Here is a 12,222-nt window from a genome sequence, read left to right on the forward strand (position 1 = left end):
ACAAAATGAAACAGTTTAAATATAGTCAAGTCCATGAAGATTTAAAAAAAAAAAAAAAAAGGGCAAAACCCCTCGTGGTTACCTTTGGAGATTGGTAGGCCACCACCTCATTACTGTAGTCTGAAAACAGGGAAAGAATTAAGCATTCTTCTTGCCTTTCCTGTACAAGCTATATTTCATATAGCTGATGGCAGTCAAATAGCTGGTGGGGTAGAGTTCTTCTTCATAGAAGATTTTTAGCTAACACTGAAGGAATGATAGGATTAGAAAATCACCATTCTGCAATCCCTAATGCAATAATGGATACAGGCTATCTAAATCCATAAAGAGATTTCATCAAGTGAAAAGCTCATGGGGAATTTCAGGATGGATGGATTGGGCTAACAATACCTGAACACATTACACTCCTCAATCTTAACACAAGAGAGCTCAGACACTTCATGCCTCTCTGATAATTAATGCAATAGATTATCTACTGCATCACCTAGGAATCGTCTTCACCCCCCACAAAAAAATAAATAAATTTGAGGATAAGTCTGATCTTCCAGAGCAGAGCTATTCAACAGAACTTTCTGCAATTATTGGAATATTTTATGTCTGCACCATTTAGAGGGTAGCCATGAGGCACCTTTGACTATTGGGCACTTGAAATATGGCTAACAAAACTAGGAAACTGAATTTTTAATTTTATTTCATTTTAGTTAATTTAAATAGCCAGAGCTGGCTGGTGGTTACCATAGTGGACAGTGCAATTCTAGATCTAACTACTGGTTTAAAGGGAAAGATGTACTTGTTAAAAGGATGCCATGCAGATGCATTAAGCTAAATCTAGAATACTGCCGGTGGGGAGGGACACAAGCTAACTGCCCTGTTAAAAAAGATTTAAACAATGTATCAACCAAATACAACATATGGACCTCTATGGGATTTTGATCTAAAGGAGCTAACTGTAAAAGGTCATTTCAAAGGGACAGATGGGGAAATCTGAACCCAGACTGAATACTAACATGGAATTCTTACAAATTTTCATAGGTGTGATGACAGTAATCCACTTTTATAAAATCAAAAAAGCAAATTTAGCTTTCAGAGGAAAAAAAAGAAACAACCTAAAAATAAATTCAATCCCTGCAACCTCTGTTCATGTTAGCTTCAGATGAATTTCAAATCAAGCTGACTTTTTTTTAAAGTAGGTAACTCTGGAGGCACCTGGGTGGCTGAAAAGGTTAAGGAGGCAACTCTGACATATCAGAGTGGATTACAGATGCTGTCCCAGCAGGCTACCACTACTACATAAATGAGAAAGGGAAGGACAAAGCAAAGGTCTTCTACCTTCTAATGGGAGGAAAATGGCACAGTACAACTAACATGCAATTATTAGAAATAGTTTTTAAAAACCTGAATCTACATACATTTTTAAGGGCAGTGTGAATGTCTAATAGATGTTTATGAATCTCTAACCCATTTTAATTTCATTTTTACTATACTGATCACGGATAGTGACAGTCAAAGGGCAAGAAGCTGCACAAATCTAAAGGCGGCACTGCATTTCAAGTAAGAAAATACATGTATTTTGTTATACCATTAAGCTACAGCTATGATTAAGTATATGTAAATAAGTGAAAGTAATATGTAGTATGATCCTTATTATGACTTCCTCTTCACATCTATAAAATGGAACGCAAGCACAAGGAGAACTCTGTAACAGCAGTGTACCTATCCTACAATACTGTTTTATTAAAGGAATGAAATTGAAGGAATTGCATGTAAGGCTCAATGTAAACTATTTCGTGCACATAAGGGTACCCTAAATGTAAATGGAGACCAGTCATTGACAGCAGACTCATTTTTACTCTGATGTTGTAAGGAATGTAAGAAAAACACTGAGCCTAGATTTACTGTCCCCAAATATCTTCACGATTCAAGTGCCCCTAAGGAACTGTCCCTTTTAAACTCTCAGCATGTCGTTTATCTCCCACCCCTGATTTGTATGGACCAATCTGCAAACTCAGGGCCTCTCAACTTCTTCAGTCCTTCAAGACTTCTGCCACTTTTCCGTACCTCTTGTACTAACATCAACTCACTTTTTAAGACTTGCTAAAATTCCCCCCTAAGTGAACCGGCACCACGTGCGGTCAATGGCCTAAGTCACAACAATGCTGGGAAGCTAACCAGATAAGGCAGCCTAGACGGGAGGGCTGTGCCGGGGGTCCCTCCTCTGCAAAGGAAGAGCGGCCCGCAGCTGGCTCCGCCGCGGTAGACGTGGACTCGGCGGCAGCTGCTCGCACCCCCCGCCGCCCTCCCGCCGGCCCGGGCTCTGGGGAGGGGCTGACCACCTGGCTGGCCGGGACGGCGCGCCGGGCAAGGCCATATCCGCCTTCGCGGGTCCGCAGGGCGTACGCGGGGAGGCCGACGGGCCTGGCGCCGCAGCGGACCCGGGCCGGCGAGCGCGGGCCTGGTGGCCAGCGGGCTGCTGCGGAGGCCGGCCCCGGGCCATACGGCCGCGCAGCCCACGGCGCCACCGCAGCCAGAGCTGCCTCCGGACCAGGACACGCCCGCCCCTCGCCAGTCCACCGGGCGCCCATGCGGTTACTGGGACCGCGCGAACGCGCGCCCGAGACTTCCCGCCGTTACCTCCGGCCGGGGGCGCGCACGCGCGTCACCGCCGACCCGACGTCCAGCCTCCGGCGTCGCCACGTTCGTTCCGCCCACCGCCCCCTCAATTTGAATTGAAGAAGTGTCCTCCCAGGCCTCCCCTCCGTGCAAGTATATGGGCTCACCCACATCCGGGGATCGGTGAGAGAGGCGCGCGGGTCACGTGAGGCTGAGGGGGAGGGGCTGTGTGGAAGCGGGTGCGGCGCTGGGTCCGGCGCGGGTAAGATTTTCCCGCGCCCCGAGTCTTGGTTTTGGAGGGACGGGGTCGCGTAGGTTCCTTAGCGTCGCCCTTTCCAACATTCCGTCAGTTGAGGCCGATGTCTCACTTCATCTTCACAATTACATTCCTTTCCGCACGCCATGGAGGGTGGAAGGGCACTGGCGGGGCAGTTCTGGACCTCCCCCGCTTCCACATTTGGTAGATCCAACCGGAAGCCGGGACGGGGGCGGGACCACACTTGTCTACGGATGGTGGTGGCCTGCGAGGGTCAATTCTAGCTAGGTAGAAGATCGTCTCGTTTAATTTATGTGACTCTACGTTTGTAGAATTGCAGAGCACAGGAGTGGGGTCACACGTGCCGCGGGTTTGGGAAGACCTTGTAATGGATAGTGTGACAAGCTCCCAGTTGGGACCATTCGCTGCGCCCAGGGAGCTAAGGGACTCCAGGAAGGACGGGTACCATGCTCCCCTTGGGTCTAGGAACAGACCACCTGCAGGAGACGACCTGGGAGCCAAATTTTTTAGACTGGAGTTTAGCTGGAAACAAAGGAATTGTAACGAGCGTTCTAGGCATCGGAACTGTTACATGTGTAAGGAAAGTTTGCTCAGGAAGGTGGTAGTGTTTCATTCTGTCGAGTGTGACAGGTGCTTTGGACAGTGGCAGTGTCCTGGACATTGGCTGTCTTGATGCTTTCCATGCTGCCAGCCCCTGAAGAGTGAAGGCACCCTAGGGCCTGACTCTGGAAATGAGATGTTGACCAGATGAGCTGACACCAGTGTTGAGTTTGAAAGGAAAATAAGCGTTACTGAGGAGGAAAAGGGCTTTTAAGTGCAAAGGCTGGAAAATATGACAGGGTTAGTGGTGTTTGGAAAAGGGACGGTGAGAAAAGATTGAGGCCAAATGAGTCTGCAATATTTACATAATACAATTAATCTACATTGTACATAATACAATGTAATCTACAATTACATAATAATTGTAGGCACTGATACCTGAGAAATCTTACAAAGACTACCAGACTTGTTAGGTGGATCATAAAGACAAGAAGGAGACATTCAAGGGCCAAATGTTCACTGAGGCTTGAAAAAACTTGACAGAAAGGTGGAATCTGTGTATGACTTGGAGAATTAGCTAGTTCTGATAAACTGGAAAAATGAGGGTATCGCAGGGGGCAGGGCAACAGGGACACAGGACTGGCAGCGGGAAAAAGGGCTCTTATGGGACAGGAATTCCAAAAATATAACTGGAACTGTGTGTACATTTTCTAAAGACAATATCCTTATACTTGTTTTGCGTTATCCATGGGGTAGTGCTGGATTAATTCTTGAGGGAAACATCAAGGCTTCAGCTCTTTCACTGGTAGCCAAAATTGCTGGGCACCTTCTGCTTCAGTTTTGTCTGACTCTTTACCATGGGGTTAAAAACTCTTATCCAACCCCAACCTGTAATAATTATTACCCAGGCATTAGGGCTATTATGCAATCATGCTACTGGGGCCAAGCATAGGTCTGTTTGAAGGAGTTGGAGTCCACCCCTAAAGATTGTTCCTTTTGTGAATGTTCCTAGCCTCAGAAACTAGGAGTGACTGGGAGTGCCTTTGGTGCCACTGGCTTCCAGGCCATCAGGATGACTGCTTTGTGGCAGGGAACACAGTAAATTGAACCTATGATGGAGCAGCAGAGCCCACACTAGGAAACAGGGAATCCAGAGGTAGGCTGCAGATGTTTAGGAGAAAAAATAGTCAGTCATGGCCAAGGAGCTAAGTAACATCTTGACCATTTGGTCCAGGCATTGAAGGGAGTACAGCATTAAAAGAGGAAAGAACCCCAAAGGGAAGCAGAAATGAGCAGCAGGGGATCCTGCTGCTATTGTTCACCTGGCAGGTGCTCCTTTCAGAACTTGGATTGGGCACTATTTTAAGAAAGACAGTTTCCTTTAAAAGTTGAGCTGAGGATTTCTGTCAGCTCTGTAGTTGGTCACTTCACATAGCCCAGTTCAGTATCTCAATACGTTCATTTACCTCCTGTGCCTAGGAATGCTAATATTAAAGCTGAGGCAGGTAGAGACTTTTTTGTAAAACATAGTGCAGAAAAAGGCTAACGGGGACAGAGAGGAGACTTGGTTATTAATTAGAGATTCATTGAAGGCATTCTGAACAGGGAAAGGTGAATACGCAAATTAGGAGAGAAAACCTATGTTCTAGATATACTGTGGCCTTGTACACAAGGCTTCTGTCACACTGTGACACTGGTCTGTCAACTAGGCTATGTCTGCTGTCTGTCCTGTATGTGCTATAAAGCGTCCATGGGTTGGGGGAAGGGAGTGGGCAGTAGGGAGAGACTGGGATCTTAAAACTAGATTGTCACCTGACCCAGATGAGAAGATGAGTCTTTCCCATTTCCCAGGGTGATGTTATACCAAAAGATTCACGCAGGCTAAAAAGCCTGGGGAAGCCTAATGCTCAATTACATCACCTCCTCAGTCTTCATGCTTAAGAAATAATCTCTTTGACTTACAGATCTGACAATATCAAAGCTGCAGAAGAATGGACAGTGAGGTACAGAGAGATGGAAGGATCTTGGATTTGATTGACGATGCTTGGCGAGAAGACAAGCTGCCATATGAGGATGTTGCAATACCACTGGTAGGCTATAGTTTGTGCCAAGGATGGTGGGTTAAAGGTATGATCTGGTGAGCCCTACTAGAAGTAGGGTGTCAATGGACAAACTAGTAGGGCAAAGAAATCCACAAAGATGTGGATTCCTTTAACTCTAGAAGACACTGGATAGTTTGACTTTTTATTTGAAGAGAACTGTAGTTCAGAGAGTTGATGTGAGGAGCTCAGTTAGGGGTCATGCCAGGACTGGACTCAAGACTTCTGAGCCATGTTCTGTCTGCCACACCAAAGTTAGTAAACCAGAAGATGAGAGTTCAGTGTACAAAAGATAAGAACAAGAAGCAACGGCATTTACACTATATTTATTTGTCTACCTGTGATTGATCATTTGCTATTTTTAGAAACATTCTCGAAACGCACACCTATCCTAGTTTCCCTGGAAAATGTTTGGAAGACAGCTGGGTTTTCTCTTGGATTTAGACCAAACAAGTCTTGGGACACACACTTCTTTCCCAATCTCTAGAGAACGCTTCTGCAGGGAGTTTCTTTACGCTCCCATAATATATCATCTAAAAGTTGTGCATTAATTTTTATTTTCAATCCTATTTATGTCGTAGAGGCCTAACAAAAAACACAGAGAACAGACTCCAGGATTGTTTATCTTCAGATCATGCCAAGTGCCCTGAGAAGAGCTATTAATAAAATGCACCTTCCAAGTAGACTGCTGCTGCCTACTGAGAAGTAAAATTCCACTCACCCACATTTTCATTTAAGACTAAGAGATGATACTATGCTCAGTGAATAATACACATATCAGATAATAGGTCACAGCTTAGTTCAAGTTCAGAAAAACAGTGAAAAGGGAGTGCACAATGAGAATTCTAGCTGCCACTTACTCAATACCAGTTTTATGCCATGGACTAAGGTTGAAATTTGACATACGTTATTTCTAACTGTTTAAATACTCTTACAGGGGCACCTGGGTGGCTCAGTGGGTTAAAGCCTCTGCCTTCAGCTCAGGTCATGATCCCAAGGTCCTAGGTTCAAGCCCCACCTAGGGCTCTCTGCTCAGCGGGGAGCCTGCTTCCTCCTTTCTCTCTCTCTCTCTCTCTGCCTGCCTCTCTGCCTACTTGTGATCTCTATCTGTCAAATAAATAAATAAAATCTTAAAATTAAAATAAATAAATAAAATAAATAAATACTCTTACAAATACTCTTACAAAGGGAGTGGTGTTATCTCCATTTTACAGCAAGGGAGTAGAATCAGAGAGGGAACTTGTGCAAAGCTGGGTAGCTGATAAGTTAGACTTCACACTTAGGTCTGTGTGAAGGCTCCAGATCCTGTCTTGCAAACTTTTGTTTTTTCACTTGGCAGGCACAATTCCTGCCCTTGGGATCTAGAGAGACAACACACAGAAATAACTAATTACAGTAATAAATGTTATAAGCCAGGTTGTGAATAGTGACGTAGGATAGGAAGTGACTGATGCCTGTTGAGCATCAGGAAAGGCTTCAGAGAGAATGTAATATTTAAGCTGGCCATAAGGGAGGGCCAGAAATATAGTGGGGGTAGACAAGGGCACTCTCAACAGAGGGGACAGATGTGCACAGGCTCAGAGTTTTGAAAGGCTTTGGGAGATGATGAGACATTCATTGTGGACAGAGACTATATTTATCATCTAAGGTAGGCAGAAAAGACGGGCTTGGGCCAGATTTTGAAACGAGTATATGACGCCATGTTTAGACTTCATTCTGAGGATAACCAGGAATGAGTGGTTTTCAAAATAGAAATCTGCCACACTCAAATTTGAGTTTTAGAATGTTAGTTCAGAAGGGAATTGTTAGGGAATGTGTGCCATGGAGAAAGGGGCAAGTGATAGGGCAGAGGGACCAGTGAGGAAGCGATCGCAGTAGTATGAGGAGGAGAACCTGACCAAAGGCACGTAGGTGGAGGGGAACTGCTGAATTTTGCAGGCATATGGCAGGATTTGGGGACCACTTCTGTGGAAGGGGTTGAGAGAGAAGGAAGTTTCCAGGATGTAGCCTGGCGTTCTTGTTATTCTGTGTCTTTTCCTGTCTCGTGACTCTCAGGGAATGTGCACTGGTTAGCTTTTGTTGCTGCCTAACAGATCTCCCCCTAAACAGAGTGACTTCAAACAGTAGCTGTTTATCTCATGATTTGTGCCTCAGCTGAGAGGGTCTTCCAGTCTCCAGCTCGGCTGATCCCTGCTAGACTTGCTGGTGTTCTGCAGTCAGTCGGCAGGCCGGCTGGAGGCTGGGGGATGAGGAGACTTTTCACACATCTGGTAGGTAGCAGGTCAGCTGGGATGATGAGGTCAAAGCCTCATTATCCAGCAGACTAGCCTAGACTGCACCTGGCCATCTCAGGGTTCCAAGAATAGCAAGAGAAGGACTGTGAGGCTTCATGGAGCTTAGCCAAGAATGGGCCCAAGGACACTGTGGCTGCTCTCTGCTAGCCAAGGCAAGTCACTCAGTCAGTCCCAATCTGAAATTGGGGAAATAAGACTCTGCCTTTTCATGGGAGTATCTGCAAAGAATTGAGGCCAGTTTGCAATAAGCCATAAATGATAGTTGTGTTTATAATAGTTTATGATACTTTGTGTTGGTTTCAAAGCACGTACACGGTTTTTCATCTTGGCATTCAGTGTAAGAGACAGTAGTGTCCAAATGAAAGATACTGTTTTAGAAGTTATACCACAGAGGAGCGCCTGGGTGGCTCAATTGGTTGAGTATCTAACCCTTGGTTTTAGCTTAGGTCATTATCTTTTGGTCCTGGGATCGAGTCCAGCATTGGGCTCTGGGCTTAGTGCACTCAGAGTCTGCTTGGGCGCGCACACACATACACATATGCGCTCTCTCTCTTTCTCTCTTTCTCTCTCTCTCTCTAACCTTAACCCTAGCCTTAACTCTCTCTCAAAATAAAATCTTAAAATATATATATATACACCACAGATGAGATGAAATTAAGTTACTTGTCTGTCAGTTAAATAATTCACTAACCAAGGACTTGTTTGTGCTTTGTGAGCTATAAATAATTATTAGAACCAAACTTACTCTTTAGGTTTGAATGTATGATTACTCTACAGTAAATGATAGTTCTTTGTAATTCATACAACTATGTTTGAGTCTCAATATTATGTTTATAAAGCAACATGTGTGCTCAGAACAACATGTGTTCAGATACATTTGTACATATTGTAAGTCAATTTATATATATTGAGCGTATTTTTGAAAGAAAAACATTCACGTGCTGCAAATTGGAATCAGTGGGAAATTGAAAGTCTCAATATTGAATAACCGTTTTTGCCCCCCAAAAAAGTATAAATTGAAATAATTGAAAAGAAATATATTGGTGTCAGTAAACTCCAGTCCTAAGCAGATTCCTGGTAATAAGAAATTTAAATTTAAAATATTAGGAAACTACCAAAAGTTCTTAACCACACACATAAAAACAGTTAACTTTTTTTTTTTTTAAAGATTTTATTTATTTATTTGACAGAGAGAGATCACAAGTAGGCAGAGAGGCAGGCAGAGAGAGAGAGAGAGAGGAGGAAGCAGGCTCCCTGCTGTAAAAACAGTTAACTTTATGAGGTGACGGGTGTGTTAGCTAGCCCTATTGTGATAGTCACTTCATAGTATGTATGTGTCAGATCATCTTGTGGTACACCTTAAACTCACACAGTGTTCTATGTAAATTAAAGCTCAAGCTGAAAAAATATGTCACATTCCGTAGTAAGTTTGGGCCATGGCTTACCATTCTGAGACAGATGCTAGCAGGGGAGGAACCGGTCATTTGCCGAGGTTTGTGTTGCTGTGCTCCAGCTCTAGGGTGACACCTCACCTAGTATGTTACATTTTCAGCCCTCACCACCCACCTCCGTAAGAACATTGGCAGGATGGGCACGGGATAGTTTGTTAAAATACATTTCTTATACTTAAGGAATATTCCAGCAAATGTGGTATTCAATGAAAGCAGCCTCCCAAAAAAGGACTGAGTATTGGGTTCCTGTCGATGAGCCCAGCCTCTAGTAATAAGAGCAGCTGTTACTTGAGCATCAGATGGCTGCCCGCAGGGGTGAGCACTCCATCTCAGTTACCCCATTTAGTTTCACAGCTGTCCTCTGAGGTGATGGCTCCTCTTTCCTCTGATTGCCCAAGAGGAGATAAAAGGTCCGTCTTTTCATCCTAGTTCTTCTTTAGAATAGATTTCTGTCAGTTATGCTGCCTGTTTCTAAGAACTCAGAGGTTTGATTTCTAAGTGCTCTTGAGTTTTAAGGGGTTTCTTAATGCAGAATGTACCAGCATTCTGAATGTCTGTTGTACCTTTGCAGAATGAGCTTCCTGAACCCGAACAGGACAACGGTGGCACCACGGAATCTGTTAAGGAACAAGAAATGAAGTGGACCGACTTGGCCTTACAGTATCTCCATGAGAATGTTCCCCCTGTAGGAAACTAACACCTGGCTCCTTTCTCATGGACAGATTTTTGAAAAATACATAGATAAAAAATGTTTTCTTTCTGTCTCCTCATTCAGATCTTGACATGATAAATCTACACTAAAAAATATACACCCAGCTAGTTTTTGTGACGACAAAATGCAGTGTGAAAACACCAGAATGAGAAACTGGTTGAGATTTCTCAGGAATGCAGAATATTTGGCCCTTTGAACCAAAAGTTCTTCATTCACTAGCTTGTGTTTGAACATGACTGGTTCAACATTTGCCTTTCACTCTGATTTAGCTTTACTGTCAGAGTTGTGTCCCGTGACATGGGTGACTGAAGAGATGGGAGGGCCGGGCAAAGACAGAGGAGCCAGGTGTGAGGGGACTGTTAACTTCTCACATGCCTCCCTCTGAACAGCGGTGTAGAGCCCCTGACTGCAGGATGGTTATCTGGGATTGTTGCGATTCCTCAGATCCCCTGTGGCATTTTCAAAATTTGGATAAATTCATAGACTAAAGGTTATCTGACAGGTACTTCTGCTCTGTACAAGTTAATTAGGTGCCATTGGAAAGGACCTTTGGCTACCTGGACCACTAGTTTTATTCAGTAACAAGATTTTGTGTTTTCACAGCCCTTTCAGATACGACGGAAACACCATGAAGCCCATGTTCAGTTATACATTTATATAAAAACTTGTATTTTGAGGGGCACCTGGGTGGCTCAGTCGGTTCAGCATCCGACTCTTGATTTCAGCTCAGGTTATGATCTCAGGGTCCTGGGATGGAGCTCCAGGTTGGGCTCCATGCTCAGCAGGGAACCTGCTTGAGATTTCTCTTGCCCTCTGCCCTTCCCCCTACTTGCTCGCTCTCCCTCTCTCTCTCAAAAATAAATCTTTTAAAAAAAAAAAAAAAAAAACTCCTATTTTGAAAACATGGACATTTATCTCCTGGAATCATTTGCCTCTGTTAAGTGGCGTCTCAACGTTTTCTTGCCTAGGTTGTGAACTGTGGGAAGAGGCCCTGACTTATATTTCTGTATCCCTCATTCAAAAACTAGAAAGACTGAATCACTGAAGTGTCTCTTCTGCATTTTGTTTTGTTTTGTTTTTTAGGATTTTATTTGAGAGAGCATGTGCACATGAAGGGGGTTGGGCAGAGAAAGGGAGAAGTGGGTTCCCTGCTGAGCAGGAAGTCTAACACAGATCTCCATCCTAGGACCCTGGCATCATGACAGGAGTAGAAGGCAGATGCCCAACTGACTGAACCCAGGCACCCCTCTTCTTTTTTAGGAGTCTTTTTATTTACCTAGCTTTTAGGAAGAAGTATATCACAAATGGGCTGATTTTAGGTTTTCAGTCGAAAATGGGGTTGTAGCAACTCCTGTAATCCAGACACATGCAGGCTGATCTCCCTGTGCATCATGTCTTGGCTACAAGTCAGTCATCTCAGAATAAAGACCCCAACTCACCAGTTCCTCAATAACAAAAGACAGACATCCCAGTAGAAAAGAGGGGTCTAATGTTCAGGAAAAATGTATATTAAGAGAAAAGTTTTTCAAAAACTGAAAGTACCTAGAATGCCATGGTTCCTACGCATTCTAATTAAATAAGGGTTTTACTATAACTAGTCTATAACTATTTAACAGCTAAGACGCTGACATCAAGGAATCTAGGGCATGTTCATATGAATCCAGCCTTTCCCAGGGATATAGGTAGACCAGTAAAATGTGAAAGCTGTCTTGATTTTCACTGAATCACAGTATGATGCCTGTAAAGATAGAGAACTGTTGATGTATCTGCTTGGCTTACACCCTCATCAAAGAATGGTCCCCCCACGCCAAGTTTGACCTGTGATGTGGTGCCCAAACCACAGTTCACTGTGTCAGGAATGAAGTGACCAAAACTGGACCACACTGTCCACTGCAGCTTGGGAATCTAGGACTGGCTTGAGGATGATGTCCCCAAGAGATGCTAGGTGGCTTTTCAAGCAAATGTCGCACAGCACCCAAGAGGGAAGTCTGCAGAGCGAGGTTTGAGAGGCTGTGTTCGTGCAGTGTCCAGTTCAATGCATCACCCTTCGTAAAAGCCATCTCCCTTGGTGTTGGGAGTACAGCAGTGAACAGAAGTACATCTGCCTTTGTTTAGTGGGGGAAACAAACATCAAGCCAACAGTTGTTCACATCTGTGATTTTAAATTGTGACATGTGTGGGGAAGGGAAATAATAGGCTGTCACTTAGGTTGGGTACCTGAAAGCAAAGCCTGAGGCAG

General features: G+C 44.2%; 2 protein-coding genes across 11 annotated transcripts in view; one reads left to right on the top strand and one right to left on the bottom strand.

Annotated features, from left to right (window-relative positions):
• Positions 1–3,064, bottom strand: part of CEP63 (centrosomal protein 63) — a 58,456-nt gene extending 55,392 nt beyond the window's left edge. For 2 of the 7 annotated variants that reach the window (XM_044252320.1, XM_044252316.1), the window contains exon 1: positions 2,334–2,356. Coding sequence is in view for 1 of the 7 variants with exons in the window: in XM_044252319.1 (XP_044108254.1) it covers positions 2,334–2,368 (35 nt within the window). In the remaining 6 variants the exon portion in view is untranslated. Of the gene's footprint in view, positions 1–2,169; positions 2,251–2,333; positions 2,443–2,631; positions 2,705–2,777 lie in introns of those variants that run through there. The other 5 variants (XM_044252317.1, XM_044252322.1, XM_044252319.1 and 2 more) reach the window with 5 other exon arrangements.
• On the top strand, positions 2,722–10,022 carry ANAPC13 (anaphase promoting complex subunit 13). 4 transcript variants are annotated; one of them, XM_044252323.1, is made up of 3 exons: positions 2,722–2,793; positions 5,392–5,517; positions 9,843–10,022. In XM_044252323.1, the coding sequence occupies exons 2-3, from the start codon at positions 5,419–5,421 to the stop codon at positions 9,966–9,968; spliced, it is 225 nt and encodes a 74-aa protein (XP_044108258.1). In that variant the 5' UTR covers positions 2,722–2,793; positions 5,392–5,418; the 3' UTR covers positions 9,969–10,022. The 4 variants fall into 4 exon arrangements, with proteins under 4 accessions (XP_044108258.1, XP_044108259.1, XP_044108260.1 ...); XM_044252324.1 differs by lacking the exon at positions 2,722–2,793 and adding an exon at positions 2,794–2,872; XM_044252325.1 differs by lacking the exon at positions 2,722–2,793 and adding an exon at positions 3,077–3,154.
• The last annotated feature ends 2,200 nt before the right edge of the window (positions 10,023–12,222 follow it).

This window comes from Neovison vison, chromosome 6 (assembly GCF_020171115.1).
Source record: "Neovison vison isolate M4711 chromosome 6, ASM_NN_V1, whole genome shotgun sequence".
Classification (NCBI taxonomy): Eukaryota; Metazoa; Chordata; class Mammalia; order Carnivora; family Mustelidae; genus Neogale; species Neogale vison.